At 45.1% G+C, this 16523-nt stretch overlaps 1 protein-coding gene across 3 annotated transcripts in view; it reads left to right on the plus strand.

The window, feature by feature from the left end:
* LOC130144397 (E3 ubiquitin-protein ligase rnf213-alpha-like) overlaps window positions 1–16523 on the plus strand; it is a 66018-nt gene that overhangs the window by 23800 nt on the left and 25695 nt on the right. For all 3 annotated transcript variants that reach the window (XM_056327989.1, XM_056327990.1, XM_056327991.1), the window contains 10 exons: window positions 775–2242; window positions 3070–3263; window positions 3910–4065; window positions 5000–8566; window positions 9545–9678; window positions 9823–9918; window positions 11189–11304; window positions 14145–14273; window positions 14971–15035; window positions 15491–15635. In XM_056327989.1, the coding sequence (XP_056183964.1) occupies window positions 775–2242; window positions 3070–3263; window positions 3910–4065; window positions 5000–8566; window positions 9545–9678; window positions 9823–9918; window positions 11189–11304; window positions 14145–14273; window positions 14971–15035; window positions 15491–15635 (6070 nt within the window). The remainder of the gene's footprint in view (window positions 1–774; window positions 2243–3069; window positions 3264–3909; window positions 4066–4999; window positions 8567–9544; window positions 9679–9822; window positions 9919–11188; window positions 11305–14144; window positions 14274–14970; window positions 15036–15490; window positions 15636–16523) is intronic.

The following is a 16523-nucleotide window of genomic DNA, read 5'->3' on the forward strand; positions in this document are numbered from 1 at the left end:
GTGGACTGTGTGGAACTCTGACTTTCTGAGGTCTTGGCCTCATTCTGCATGTTAATGATGTGGGTATCTCCATCCAAGCAAGCTATCTAAGCTCCTGCTGCAGTGAATGAAGAGAAACAGGAGACTCCAGGAGTGTGATGGAGGTCACCCCAAGGTGCACACCCACCCCAAGCCAGATGCTTCACATACAAAAAACGGCTTTTTCTTATTTCTTATACAAGCTGTTTATTCAGATGTTTGAAGTGAGGTGTTCTCTCACATACCTGAGGACACACTCCAACTGCTTGCTCTCTGATCAATTGTAGGCAGGGCAGTACTTCAGTCAGAGATGAAGAAACCTCACAAGGGCCAAATATCTTGAAGGTGGTGATTCAGTGGGTGGGATACAGCTCATTATAATCTTCAGGGGTGGGATTTGCTTGCTACCTGAGACAATGGAGCTGTCCTTCCTCTATGGACCTCCTTCCCCCTGTAGGCATGTGCACGTTACTATGGAAAAGATATTTTTGAATAGTAGTAGAAGTCTTCCAGGAAAACACGCACTTCTAGAGCATTTCCTTGGCCAACAAATATATCCTGGGAAGAAGTATAAAAATTGAGCCAAACCCTTTTTCCTTTTTTTTTTCCTTTTTTTTCTTTTTTTTTTCTTTTTTCTTTCTTTTTTTTATCAGGTTTTACTAGATCTTTGGAAGAAAATGTAATGTGAAAAGTATTCAGTAGTTGTTGAAAATACATGATAATCCATTTCCATGTTTTGTCTGTGGCATGTTATAGATCCTGGAAAAAGTTCAAATGGTTGCAAAGCTGTACCTGCATCTTCTCAGAGCTGGCAATATCCTCTTCATAGACTGGAAGGCTGACATCTACTGCAATCCCCAACACAAAGTACAAGTTTACACAGAATTTAGAATTACTGGCACCCTTGTTCAGAGCACCAGACCCGTCCTGGAGGAGCTAGATGGGCTTTGCAAAGCAATGGAGTACTGCCTGGTAGAATGGAAGAAATATCTGGAGACTCAAAGGGACACCTACTATCATCTCAACCTGTTCACTTCACCTCAGCTCTTCTATTTATGTGGCCAACTAGCCAAAGCCCATAATAGTGTAATAGAGCCACAGGTTCTTAATATGCTTTCTGTCGTAAAGCGTGATATTGAAGCAGAAGATATTAGAAAAGCCCTGGAACAAGCCCTCATGACTCCACTCGACTCTGTCAACACATCAGCAGGAGAAATATCTGTTACCTGGCATAACTATGTCGTTCGTTTTCCCCAGCTCATCAACAGCCTGGCTGAATCTGGCTACGATGCAGCAGTGGCAAAGGCAGCGCTGCAGAGCTGCCTTTCAGACTCTGATGTTACAGAGCAGAACCTCATGAGTTTTGCCTTTCAACAAGGTGATGACAAGGAATTGGTTGAAAATCTGAGCAAATTATATGATGAGCAGAGAGAAGCCTTTCTGCAGAAGTCAAGGAAATTTAAAAATAGGAACATAGATGTCAACAAGGAATCTTTTAACACCCTTGCAGAAGGTGAACTGATCACCTTCTTTGAGAGTTTGCAATTCATCTGTGACAAGGTGTGTCTGCTCTGGAAAGCTTACTGGGAGAAATACCCTGAACTTGTATCAGACAAATACATCAGCCTGGATGTTTTTGGAGAAACACTGAAGCAGTTAGCAGCTCTTGAAACTACATGTATCAAGAGAAGTTTACCAGTAGGCCTTGAAGCCAGGAAACCTTCTCTCATCATGTGTAAAGAAGAGGAAATGTTGCTCTACATGCTCTCCGTTTACAGACACACAGAGACAGCACCTGTCCCAACATATGATGAGGTTCTGGTGTGCACACCTGACACAGAGGAGGAAGAAGTGGAGCTGATAGTTAGGAGAGCTCTTTCATCTGATTCTCAAAACCAGAAAATCTACTGCTTGCTAGGTGCTGAGAAATTAGCGTACAAAGTTTCCAAACAACTGGAGACCCACTTCTTCAGCCTGCTGCAATCTTCTACAGTCCCTGAGTACAGGTTCATTATCTTTTGCGATGCCAAAGCTCACAACTCTTACGTTATCACAGCCTTCAACACCTACAAAGTTACTATCCCGTGCTACTCTAAGACAGAAATCCAGACATACTTGAGCACACATCTCAAAGTGCCTTGTGGGACAGCCCCCATGGCTCAGGCCTTCGAAGAACCCTATCAGCAGAATGTGAAGTTCATCATTTCAGATCAAGCAGGAATGGGTAGGTGTTAGTAGTCCTACTGTGAGTCATGTCTCAAACCAGGAAGCTTTGAGAGGACCATGGCATACAACTGAAAGCCCTCTACTCTCCTCACATATGCTTAGTTTTGGGTAGTGAATTTCAAGAGAGGTTTTAGGCCACCTGGAAAGACTCCAGGTGACTGGGGAATGACAATGCAGTCTAGAAAACATGAACTTTGAGGGAGCTACAGTTGTCCAATTTAAAGAGAAAAAAATAATGGTGTGAGACTCTGGGAAAGAGCAAGAAACAAGACTGTCTCCTTAGGATAAGCTAGACCATAGAGACAGGAGTCAGTTGCCTGAATAAGCCTGGATGTCTTCTGAAGGACCATAGGCTAGCCCAGCTAGTGTCCATCTGCCATTCCAGAATGGGACAAGTGTTCTGTAGGCCCTTTGCAAGTCTCAGCAAGGTGTGCCATGCTTCCTACCATTTCTGAAACCTTTCAAGACATGTCTCCTTAGACAGTGAACTTTTCTGATATTTTATAGGGCACATCTAAGGTGAGTTGGTCAGGATCCAGGCCTTCTGGCTATGTCTGTACTAGTAACCTCAATGGGGCTGCAGTGGGGGCATGAGTTTGATCTTGCAATGGGCCATACTGCTGAAATTGTGAGCATAGACTTGGAAGATGTCCTTCATGTGACTGGGATCTGGTCCCAGGTATTGTTGTAAAGAGATTGTTGAGAGACGGTTACTCAGTTTGAAGGGAGTTCAGATGTCTGGAACAAGACTGTACTGTGCACAGGAAAGGGAGAGACTGACTCTGATGGTGAATCTTGGCCGTCTCTTCTGCTTCTGTTCCTTAGGGAAGTCTCACTTCGTGAACAACACCCTCCAAAAGATCCATGCCCAGCTTTGTGATTTACCAGTGGTTCACAAAACCATTAGGCTGCTGGAGTCAGAGATTGATTTCCAGTTCCTTCTGAAGGAGCTACTCTCTGTTGAGGAAATCCCAACTGAAACTCGGCCCATTGTCTTCCATATTGATGTGTCACCAGTGGTAAGAGTCTTTGTCTTGGTGGCTGAACATGGAGTGTCCAAGATCTCATAAGCTTTTATAGAAGAGGGTATTTGTGCAGCCTCTTGTGCTGGCTTATTCTCACATACAGTAGTAGGAACAGGTGCTTAAAATTTAAAGTGAGCAAGAGTTCTAGATACAGTTTGGAAGCTCAGGTGCCTGCATTTGCCTTGTTCCATGCCCACAGGTGCAGAAGCTGTATGATGTGGGTCCCATTTCATAAAAACAATCTTTCCTCTTACAGTGTACCAATCAGAGTGTAGGGCACTGGAGGATGGCTGAATTCAAACCAAGTGATCAGACACAGAAGCCCCCATACACAGGAAGCTCCATCTCACATCCAGTCTGGTACTTCTCTGGAAGAGGCTTTATTTAAACAAAAGGTAGCGGGCTTAGGGCAGAGGGTGAATCCACACAACCTATTTCTACCTCAGAAGGTCAGAGCACCAAGCATCCCATCATATTAACAGTTACAACTGTCTCAGTGTTGGTAGAATAGCAGTCCTGCACAAGAGTTGGAGCAAAGCTGTAACCTGGCGACAGGTACTACTACCTGCTGTGGTAGTAGAATAAGTGTGTTTTGATAGATATTTCCTTCACCAATTTGCAAATGTTTCTTCCCTGGCAGGTGTCAAGAGGTCTCTACCGATTGCTTATTGAGCTGTGCATCCTAAGACACATCCAGAGTCCCAACGGCTTGGTCTGGAAGTGTAAATCCTCTCATCTTTACTTGATTGAGTACCTGGCAAAAGGGAGAGGTGTTATCAGGACAAGGGAACAAGAGGTACTGCTTTGGGAGTGGTGTGCTCAGGTCAGAGGAACAGTAAGGGAGGATGTTAACATAACTAGGTCTGCACCTGCAGTAAAACCGCTAAATCCCAAGTCACTTTTAAGACTATGCATAATTTAGCATCTGTCTCTCCAATGGAGTAATGGCTTATCTATACAGAAACAAGCAGCTCCAGCATGTGCCTAGTCCAGAAAGGAAATGTAAGGCACTGTGCAGGGTTTGGGGCTTTTTTTCAGTTCATTCCTGGTGCAATATAGACATCCCACATGTTCAAAAAATAATGGAAGTCTCTTATATGAGAAATTAGCAAGGACACCCAAAAAGAGGAAATTAGGGATATGATGGAGAAAGAACATTATGAGTGGCCAGGAGAGGGTGAGTGGGGAGAAAGCATCCACCATCTCTTCCAACACAAGAACCAGTAGCATCAAACAGTATTAACAACACCAGCTCAGAACAAATGAAAAGGGAGTGATTCTTCATGGTATGGGTCATAAACCTGTGAGGGTCCTTGCCAAAGGGGGCTGTATGTGCCCCCTTTGGCCGGTTGACACAGCTGCAAGGTGAGTCTGGCCAAGTATTTGGAAAGGAAAGCTATTGTGGCCTACTAATTAGAGAAAGCAGATGAAGGTGGAGAGCACCCTGTGCTGAAACCTATCTGTTCGGCAGATCATTTGATGGTGGAAATAATCATGCTTGCTCTATTCTAGCTTTTCATTGGGCATCCACGCAGCACCAGGACCTCACAGGTTATGGGCAGGCTGGTATATATCCACCTGGGAGCATGCGTGGAGGCTTGGACAAATTTGACCTACATATGCTTTTCCTAGCTTCCTGACTTATTTATGTACAGAATAAAAAGCTCGTGCAGAAGGCTGGGCAACTGTCCTCATTGTAATGTGTGCATGCCTTACTGACTTTCTTTTAGGTGTCCAATGAAACAGAAGAAAAGTTCCTGGATCTTTTTCCTACAGTGAAATGTGTATCACCAATGCAGGTACTTGACCTGCTGGAACACCCCAGCTCTCGTTGTCTTTCTGAAATGAAAGAGGAATACTTCGATCGAGACATGTTAAAGAGTGAAGCTTTCCAAAGGTCTTACCAGTACCTCAGGAGATATAAAAGGGAGGAAAACCTTGACAGTTTCCTTTTCATCCCTGAGAGGACTGAAGGGACAGAGAAAGAGTGCCTGAAGATCTTACTGGAGTTCTGTGGGAGGCACAACCCTTCCTGGACTGAGCTTAGCAACTTCACTCATTTCCTAAACTTCCAGCTAAGGAAGTGTGAGAAATCAGTTTTCTGTAGCCCAGCAGTCGGAAAAGATTTCCAGGGGTTTAAAACATTTGTGGTAAAGTTCATGATCACCATGTCCAAGGACTTTGCTGTACCCTCTCTTGATATCTCTGATGAGAGTGTGTCTAGTGTAGGAAATGATGATGAGGAAAACAGCATTATGAGACAGTACCAGCTAAGACGAAAATGGGAACAAGAGTGCCACCCCTATATATTCTTCCATGCAGACAATCACTCCATGGAGTTCTTAGGTTTCCACATCAACAATAACTTGGATGCTATTGATGCCCATTCTCAGGCTGTTTTAGAAAGTAATGTTATCAAAGGTAATTTATACCATACCTTGAAAGCCCAGAATGTTCCTTTCAATAAGAAGTTTGAAGACTTGCCTAGAACAATGCAGCTGGAGACCCTCTGCAGAGTTTTTGGTGTGAGCTGCACCCAGGATCCAGATGAATCATACCAGCTGACACTGGACAACACCATGAAGATGCTTGCCATTCACCTGCGGTTCCAGTGTGGGATCCCTGTAATCATCATGGGCGAAACAGGCTGTGGGAAGACAAAGCTTGTGCAGTTCATGTGCAACCTGCAAAGGGCAGGCAGAGACATGCAGAACATGGTGGTGGTACGCGTCCATGGTGGCACTACCTCCAAGACCATCCACAAGAAGGTTAGGAAGGCAATCGAGCTGGCACTCATCAATGAAGAGAGGCACAAAGTTGACACTGTACTCTTTTTTGATGAAGCCAACACATCAGAAGCTATCTTTGCGATCAAAGAGGTGCTGTGTGATCACAGTGTAAACGGAGAGGTTATCACTGACTGTTTAAAAGTAGTAGCTGCTTGCAACCCTTACAAAAGGCACACAAAGGAAACCATAGAGAAACTTGAAAAAGCTGGCCTGGGATACCGAGTCCGGAGTGAAGACACACTGGAGAAACTGGGCTCTATTCCTTTGCGGCAGCTGGTGTATCGGGTCAAGCCCCTTCCACCTAGCTTACTGCCTCTGGTCTGGGATTTTGGGGAGCTGAATGAAAATACACGGAACCTGTACATCAGAGAGATTGTAAAATCCACCATGAAAACCAAGATTGCCTTTGGAAATTTGGACATCTTTACCAGTGTCATTTCAGCCTCTCAAAAGTTCCTTAGGAAGAATAAAGATGACTGCAGAATTGCCAGTCTTCGGGATATAGAGCGCTGCATGAACATTGCACTGTGGTTTTATAATTTGAGAGACCTGCTATTTCCGAAGATTGATGAGAAGAAGTATGAAAAGAAACAGAAGCCAATCTTAAATGATGCAGAAAGGGCCTTGGTCCTTTCAGTAGGAGCTTGCTATTATGTATCTTTGGAGAACCGCAAAGATTACCTGGAGGAGGTCGCAAAATGTTTTTCTGTCCCTGCATCCCAGCTGCAGCAAGAGATTGAGCTTTGCCAAGAGGTATTTCTTGATAACCTCTCTATTCCTGAGGCAACTGCCCGTAATGATGCTCTGAGGGAAAACATCTTCATGACAGTTCTATGCATGGACTTACGAGTTCCACTCTTTCTGGTTGGGAAGCCAGGAAGCTCAAAATCCCTGTCTAAAACCATTGCAGTGGATGCCATGCAGGGCAGGCTGTCCAAAAGCCAGTTGTTCAAAAGATTCAAGGAGATCCAGCTGGTGTCTTTTCAGTGCAGCCCCCATTCAAAGCCAGAAGGGATCATCTCCACTTTCCGACAATGTGCACAGTTCCAGAAGGGGAAGAATCTGGATGAGTTTGCATCCGTGGTCCTCCTGAATGAGATTGGTCTTGCAGAAGACTCAACAGAGATGCCACTGAAGACACTGCATCCTCTTCTTGAAGATGGAAGTGTTGATGATGAAAACCCAGAAGCTTACCAGAAAGTTGGTTTTGTGGGCATTTCAAACTGGGCCCTAGACCCTGCCAAAATGAACAGGGGTCTTCTTGTATTTCGGACTGACCCTAGCAAAGAAGAGCTCGTTAAAACTGCAAAGGGAATCTGCTCTGCATGGCCTCACCTTGAAAGCATTGAGAATTTGTTCCCTTCACTGGCAGAATTCTACTGCAAGGTGCTAAAAACACAAAAAAATGAGTTCTTTGGGCTCCGTGATTTCTACAGCTTGATCAAAATGATACTGTCCTACACCCAGGACAAGAAGTGCATCCCTCAAGAGGAGATTATTATAAAGGCCATTCAGAGAAACTTTGGAGGCTCTGATTTTATCAATCCTGTTGAGCTCTTCCGAAACTGCATCAGTGAGGTGTATCTGCCCCCTGACTTGGAAACCAGCCACACACTTCATTTACTGAAGGAAAATATGGGCAAACAGCAGGCAGGACTCATGTCTCGATACCTCCTGCTGCTGACAACCAACCGTGCAGCTTTCCACATCATCCAGATGACACAGCTTATAGATACTGAGAACTGTGAAATCATATTTGGCTCTGGTTTTCCACAGGACCAAGATTATTCCCAGGTATGCCGGTCTGTCAGCAGACTGAAGATCTGTATGGAGATAGGCAGGCCTGTTATTCTTTTAAATATACACAACCTTTATGAGAGCCTTTACGATGCACTCAACCAGTGCTTCGTTACCCTGGGGGGAAATTACTATGTGGACCTGGGTCTTGGCACTCACAGAGTGAAAAGCCGTGTGAAGGATGAGTTCAGACTCATTGTGATAGAGGAAAAGAATGTAGTCTATGCCCAGTTCCCCACACCACTACTGAACCGTCTGGAGAAGCACTACTTGGATATGAACACCATCCTAAACTGGCAGCAGCAACAGCTGAAGCAGGACCTGCAGACCTGGACCAAGCTGTTTGTCTCCATGGACAGCAGCAAGTTCACCAATGTTTTGTCCGCCAAGCCCAGCCCCAAGGAACAGGATGTCTTCATCGGCTTCAGCAATGACACGACTGCAACTGTTGCTTTGGAGAGCACTCAGGGCAGGTCCTGCGGTGTCCTTGAGCCCTATGAAGAGTCAGCACTCTCTATTGCCAAAAGGAAACTTGTTCAGTGTGCAACCCCTGACTCCATCCTGCGCCTTAAATACTCCCTTCTGGATGATGCTGAGAAGATCCAAGACTTGTACTTCAAAGAGCAGAAGCACAACAGCCTTGCTAATGTTTTGGAAGAGGCAGTTAAATGGCATCCAAGGAAAGAGACAACTGCTGGGCTCTGCCTACAGGTATGTGTGCTTCACGGTAAAGCAGTGAGAGTAGTCTTTATTTTCCAGATGAGGAAGGTTGCCATACAACCTCCATTAAGACACTGGATAAATTCCATTGCTGAACAGTGACAGGCTTCTGGCTGTCCTCTTTGGTCCCTGCTCTGTCAGTTGTATCATACATGTGTCTGGCTTCTGCATTGTGGTCCTCTGCAGTCAGGGTAGGCTCTGTTTCTCCTCTTGAGCCAGGTGTGGTGAATCTGTTAGCAAACAGAGAGTGGATGCCAGCTCCTAACTCTGAAGGCTTTGGAGGTTCAAGGCTAAGATATCCGGGCATCATTCATTGCCTGCAGACAAGTGACAAACATCACTGGTGATGCTGTGGGGATCTCAGCAAGCCTCCAGCAAGACTATAGGTAGTTCTTGAAATTCTGCAGGTTGTGGATCAAGTCCACTGCCCCCTGACATCTATTTTCAGTTGTGCATGCCACAGAAAGCATCCTGATCAGTTCTCCAGTGACTATCACAGGAGCTCATGAACCTGTGTTCCCTAAAAGGGTAGCAGCTGAATCCCCAGACAGAATCTACAGTACTAGGAGCCCACAGCCTTGGGAGAGTCAGCCCAGTAGAGTCACATGTGGATACCATCATGCTAGCCCCCTAATTTTGCATGGATAGGCTCTTCCACCCTCAAGACTTGCAGTGCTCATGCACATCTTCCAGCAGGATTCCTTTGGAGTCAATGTCTTACAGCATCTGAGTCATTCCTAAGGATGAAGCTGAAGTCTAAGTCTTGTGGCATGAGGAATCAGGGCTTTTCTGGTTATTGACTATATTCACAAACTTCTTCCCTGTAAGCAGGGCACATTTCTGAGTCTTGACTTTAGGAAGCACTGGAAAAGATCCAGAAGGGGATCACTTCAATTTTCCCACCTGTTAGGGATAGTAATACAACAACTACACAGTATTTCCCTGGAATTTATTTCCCTTTCACGGCAGGTTTCTACACATGCAAGACTTCTAAATGAGAGAGATTTAGAAAAGATAAGGAAGGCACTTAAACTTCAAAATAAAATCTACTGTCTCTTCCTAAGCCAGTTTGACACCGAATACTCTTTCCGGAAGGAACTCAGGTGAGGAAATATTTACTTCTCAACTTTCTTTGTTGCCATTATAGATTGGTGTTTTGGGGAAAGGGGCTGAGGGGCATCAGGGAGAGTGAAGAATAGATATGGTTTTATGAATAAAGTAATAACAGACTATTTCATTGTCTGCAGTAATTTTTTTGCACAATCGTCAGAAGGAAAATTCCTCCTCATCCAGTTTCACTTTGATGAGCCACAGAGCAGCCAAAGGCTTCTAGCTTGTGCCAAGTAAGCATCCTTACTTCTTTCTTCTCTCCTTCTGTATTTCCTTAGTCAGATGCAAAGGTAAGGGAAGATGCAGTAGCCAACTAGCCATGGGATATAGTATTGGTTTACTTGTTCAGTGGAGTCATTGCAGATGTTCTCACATATCTTTATGCGTGTATCTGTGTGTGCACACTCATGCCTATGTTCTGTAGCTTAAATTTCCAAGCCTGTGTTTGTTAAGATGTTAAGATAAAGCATCCCTAACATCTCAGCTTTAATTTGTCTAAAAAAGCATCTTCTTCATTCTGGAAACATGCTTTATACATCCTTCCCACATTAAAACCACCTTCCCCCATCACGGTTGACATACACAGCACAAGCTACTCCAAACAGGGCCTAACACAAAATAACTTTTTTCCTTTTATTCATCAAACCAAAGGACTTAAACTGACATCTGGTGCCATTTGAGACATCCTAGGGAACCAAGACACTCCTCAGGGCTGGCTGATAGGACACAGGGCCTTCAGAAGACTTAAACCCTCCTGGGCACCAGTGAATGCTGAAGTCATTGACAGTAGTATTATATGAAGTTGGTCTCAAGCCCTTGAAGTACATTAATGACATTGTCCCCCAACCAGACACATCCTCTCTCAATATGATCCCTCTTACCCTCTTTCTTACTCTCCCACATTTGCCGTTCATATCCTTTCTTCACCATCTCAGCTAATGTGCATGTTGTCTCCTGAAATGCTGTATTCTCGGTGGATTTGTGCTTTTCTAGAGAGGTACTTGAACTTTTCTGCTCCTAATTCTAGGAAAGCTATACTAGGTTTTGGCTCATTTCCCTGCAAGTCCTGGATTGGTCTGTGTTGTGGCTTTTGTTGTCTAATTTGTCTGTATGTTTGTGGAAGATATTGCTAATGTTATACCTGTGACTGCTTGAAAAATATATGATTGGGCAGAGACCCATACATACAATAAAACAAATCTAGATTAAAATAAAGATTTGATATTCAGCAGTAAGTGAAATTCATCATGAAAGAGCTTGCTGAGGCATGTGACTGAATCATTGTTTAGAGAGGGTGTAGGAGCCATATATGAGCATGGCTCTTGAAGTAGCCAGCACCATCCTTGGCTCTTGGCCTTGCCACTACAGCACAGTCACACCTCAAGCTGTTGGTCTTTCCTAAAGCTCTGTCAGAGCCCTGGAAAGGCAGGGGGTGACTTTGGGAGGCTCTCTGCCCAACTGACAGAGAGAACGGACATTTTAGCCTCTCTGTTCTCTTTCTAGGTACTGTATCATAGATGAGAGAAGGAAATCAACAGGCACAGGCCCATCACATGTTGTGCTGGCCACTCAAGTTCCACGAGTTCTGGGAGGCTGCAGCTACCTGGCATTTGACAGTGGTAAGGTTGCATTTGTTATTTGGGTCCAGGGAGAAAGTGGGAGGGAAGGGAGAGGTTGTGCAAGGGCAAGAAGAAGGATCCAGGAAACTACAGACCAGATAGCCTCACACTGATCCCTGAAAGATGATGCAGCAAATAATCACAGAATCACAGAATGTTTGGGGTTGGAAGGGACCACTGGAGACAATCTAGTCCAAACCTATGCTAAAAGCAGGTTTACCTAGAGCAAGTTGAACAGAATCACGTCCAGGTGGGGTTTGAAAATCTCCAGAGAAGGAGACTTTATAACCTCTCTGGCCAGCCTGTTCCAGTGCTCGCTTGTCACCCTCAAGGTAAAGCAGCTCTTCCTCATATTCAGGTGGACCTTCCCATGTTGCAGTTTGTGCCTGTTGCTCCTTGTCCTGTCACTGGGCACCACTGTGAAGAGCCTGGTCCCATCCTCTTGACACCCACCCTTAAGATACTTGTATGCACTGATAAGATCCCTCTCGGTCTTCTCCTCCCCAGGCTAACCAGGCCCAGCTCTCTCAGCCTTTCCCCACAAGGGAGATGCTCCAGTCCCCTCATCAGCTTTGTAGCCCTCCGCTGGGCCCTCTCCAGTAGTTCCCTGTCTCCCTTGAACTGGGGAGCCCAGCACTGGGCACAGCACTCCAGATGGGGCCTCACCAGGGCAGAACAGAGGGGAGGATCACCTCCCTCCACCTGCTGGCCATGCTCCTCCTGATGCACCCCAGGGTCCCATTGGCCACCTTGGCCACAAGGGCACACTGCTGGCTCATGGGCAACTTGCTGCCCACCAGAACTCCCAGGTCCTTCTCTTCAGAACTTTTTTTCCAGCAGGTCAGCCCCTTGCCTGTACTGGTGCATGGGATTGTTCCCCCCGAGGTGCAGGACCTTACGCTTGCGTTTGTTGAACTCCATGAGGTTCCTCCCCACCCAGCTCTCCAGCCTGTCCAGGTCTCGCTGAATGGCAGCGGAACCTTCTGGTGCATCAGCCACTCCTCCCAGTTTTGTATCATCAGCAACCTTGCTGAGGGTGCACTGTCCCTTCATCCAGGTTATTGACGTATAGGTTGAACAAGACTGAACCCAGCACTGACCCCTGGGGAACACCGCTGGCTACAGGCCTCCAGCAAGACTCTGTGCTGTTGTTCACAACTCTGAGCTCTGCCATTCAGCCAGTTCTCAATCCACCTCACTGTCCACACACTTTCACCCACATTCCTGATCTTACCTAGGAGGATGTAATGGGAGGCAGTGTCAAAAGCCTTGCTGAGGTCAAGATAGACAACATCCACTGCCCTGCCCTCGTGTACCCAGCCAGTCATTCCATCGTAGAAGTCTATCAGGTTGGTCAGGCATGATTTCCCCTTGGTGAATCCATGTTGACTACTCCTGGTAACCTTCTTTTTCTCCACATGCTTAGAGATTCTGGAAACCTTTTCCAGACGCATGGAAAGCGGTAAGTCAGCATGGATTTATGAATGACAGATCAAGTCTGAGCAACCTGATAGCTTTCTGTGATGAGATGACTGGCTTGGTGGATGAGGAAAGAATGGTAGACAGTGTTTATCTTGACTTTAGAAAGGGTTTTCACATTGTCTCCTGTAACATCCTCACTGACAAACTAATGAAAATGGGCAAGATAAATTGTGAATTTAACAAGTAGCTCTCAACTGCTGCACATAGGAGGTTTTGCTCAACAGCACGAAGTCCAGCTGGAGGCCAGTCACTAGTGGTGTTACCTTAAGAATAGATACTGGGACCAGTACTGTTTAACATCTTCATTAATGACTCGGATGACGGGACAGAGTATACCTTCAGTAAGTTTGCTGATGATACAAAACTGGGAGGAGTGGCTAATACACCAAAGGATCATGCTGCCATCCAAAGGCACCTGGACAGGCTGGACAAATGGGCTGATAGGAACATCATGAAGTTCAATAGAGGGAAGTGCAAAGTCCTACATACACTGAGGAATAACTCCAGGCACCAGTACAGGCTGGGTGCTGACCAGCTTGAAAGTGGCTTCATAGAGAAGAACCTGGTGGTCCTGATGGACTTCAAGTTTAACATGAGCTACCAATGTGTCCTTTTGGCAAAGGCAGCCAACATAGCCTTCATTAGGCAAAGTGCTTCCAACAGTTCAAAGAAGGTGATCCTTCCCCACTACTCAGTACCGGTGAGACCACACCTGTACTATTGCGTCCATTTCTGTGTCTCCCAGTATAAAAGACATGGACATACTGGAGGAAGCCGAGTAAAAGATCATGAAGATGTTTAAGGGACTGGAGCATCTTTCATATGAGGAGAGACTGAGAGAGCTGGGACAGTTCAGCTTGGAGAAGAGGAGGCTCGTGGGATCTTATCACTGTGTATACATGCATGACCAGAGGATGTAAAGAAGATGGAGCTAGATGCTTCTGTGGTGTCCTATGACAAAATAAGAGTCAATGAGCACAAACTGAAATAAAGAAATTCCATTCAAACATAAGAAAAAACTTCTTTATGTGGTCAAACACCTTTTGGGTTATAGGATCATTTTCTTCCGTAGTTAATGGGTGAGAATGTTAAGGCACCTGTGCACATTAGCACTGGGAAGATGGAAAGGGAGAAAGAGAATGATATGAGAAGCATGTCCTCCCTCAGAGCACAAAAGAAACAGGACATGATAAATCTTCCATCTCTCGATATCTTATTATCTAGGCTGCTGGTAGGGCAGGGCAGCCAAAGTTTCTTGATTTTTCTGGATGTATGTGATACACCAAGGAAAGCAGATCAACTGTTCACAGCAGTTATGTCTGGTACTACTATTTCTGTCATGTTTACTGTCTCCCCAGGTGAATGGATGTCAATCCACTTGGATGATCTGATGCCCTCAGACAACTTTACAGCGAACCCAGGAGATCTTGCCAAAATGACTGTTGCTAAGATTTTCAACAACGCTTGCCAGGGGCATAGCCTAACAGGTAATGAGCCACTTGCTTTTAACCTGCTACCTGCACGTCTGTGTCCTTTCTTCTGTGTCCCATTTGCTCCTTCTACAGCTTTAAGTTCAGCTAGATCAAGTGGGCTGTGGAGGCACTGCCTCTGAGTCTCAGCAGGACGTACTGTACTTGCTGTTTCTGAAGTCCTCACAGCACTGCATTTTTTATTCCTGGTCTGAAAGCTGTGAGCGTAGGGTAGCAGGGTACCTGAGCTAGTTCTTCAGTTACAATAGCAAATTGGCTGTAGTGCTGTGGCATTCAGCATACAGCAGACACACACTTACTTTGCTGTGATTTCCAGCAAGCCTTTCTGCTCACCTTGCACAAATAAAGCCACTAAATATTCCTGATCTGTTGAGTTCAAAGGCAACTTAATACATCCCTGCCATTGTTTCCAGGATGTGTGGACGAGGGGAGGCAGGAGCTTTTGGGGAGGAACTGCACTTCCTGTCCTGCTACACCCGCACTTCCTATGGGGTGCCAGCCAAAGCTGAGATCTGGTTACTGGGCAATTCTTCCCAGAGGGGACAAAGCCCAGGCTGAAATGTATGAGGTTGACAGCTTTGCAACCCTTTGTTAATTGTTAACAGATTCCAAATGCTTCCTTTGGGTAGAGGCATCTCTTTGTCAGGTTTTGACATTTTTTACAAAGGCGTCTTATGAATGATTGTGATTTCAGGTCCTCCAGAGGAATCTGCTGCTCTTGAAGATCCAGCCAAGTCCAGTCTTTCTACAGAAGGAAATGTATGCTTCATTTCTTTTTTCTCATTTCAGCTGCCTGACATTACACATGAACTGGTTTAAGAAACAATAGCTTTCCCAGGCATTTAGGGATTCCGTTATGCTGGTCCCTGGTTTAGATAGTACATTGGCTACAGGAAAAAGTAGTTGCAGGTCTTTGTGGGTCACACAATGAGGGTGAAGTGATCCCCACCTATAACAGACAAATACAAGGACAGAGGAGGCACATTTAAGCCTTCTGTGGACTTTGAAAAAGCATGAAATCACTGTCCCCATTTCTCCATCCCTTGCAGGGCTTTTGTCACTTCTGTGTAGTATTGGGATTGATTTACTAGGGATGGGATGGTGAAGTAGACGTACACCTGGGAGTCTATTGTGTCAAGTTAAGTAGGAATCGACAGAGCAAATGCAATGGAGTGTTAGGCAATACAATAACGTCCAAGCTTCTCCATTCACAGTTCCTCAGCATGGACTCTATGATCAAAGAGAGCATCCAGAAAGCTGTGATTCAGTTGGAAGACAAGACAGACAATAGTCGGCGTGCCATTAAGAGAATCACGATCATTTACAACTTACTTTTCCAGGATCATGGTAGAACCACACGTGAGTACAAACAAAGGCCCAGCGTGGGTTGGGTTATTTTTATTTCTGCAAGGCTGCATCTTGCGTATTGAAAACCATGAACAGGGGGAATGAAATGAGTGGTTTAATGATCTGTCCTGATGCTTGTCTATGAAAATATGTGGGGAGATCCCAAAGAAGAAAGGACTAGGTTTGCCTAGAGCCTCTTCTTCTCTCTATGCACCCCAAGTTGTGTGTTCTCAGAGTTTGCACTGGAACATCCAGCTTTTCACATGACCTTTGATGGAAAACTTGGTAGAAACATCTGAGGCAGAAGCCACTTTATACTCCCATGACTATTTCGGAGTCCAAAGTGACCCAAGTGATTCCTACATAGAATTGATACAAATTATTTGTGCAGGTGATGTGGTGTCTTCATAGAAAACTATGGCTTCAGCAAAATGGAAAGGGTCTGGTTTCAACAGAAAACAAGAACCAAAATCCTTGTAGATGCATTTGGAAATTATTCTTTCCTGCACATCGAAAGACTTTGTCACTGTGGTGCATGACTTGCTCTTTGAGCAACAGGTTCCTGTCAGGAGCCTAGGATGTTTGTTAACAACTGAAAAAGAAAAGACACCATGTTGCCACTTCAAAGATGTGGTGGGTCTGGAAAGTCCTTATGGTCACATGGCTAAGGCAGAATTTATTCTGTACTAAATTTTGATTATAAGAAAATTTCCCTTAGGAAAAGATATTTTCTTGTGATTGCATAATGACACCTTCATTCCTCAGCACAATACAGGATGAATTTTGCTTGTGGTGAAGCAAAACCATCAGTTTTATTTTATATTGATAACAGTGTCATCAGTGTCATACAGATAGGAACAGGATGCCAACCCTTCTGCAGTACTGTGACTATTCTTGTGA

This window comes from Falco biarmicus, chromosome 2 (genome assembly GCF_023638135.1).
Source record: "Falco biarmicus isolate bFalBia1 chromosome 2, bFalBia1.pri, whole genome shotgun sequence".
Classification (NCBI taxonomy): domain Eukaryota; kingdom Metazoa; phylum Chordata; class Aves; order Falconiformes; family Falconidae; genus Falco; species Falco biarmicus.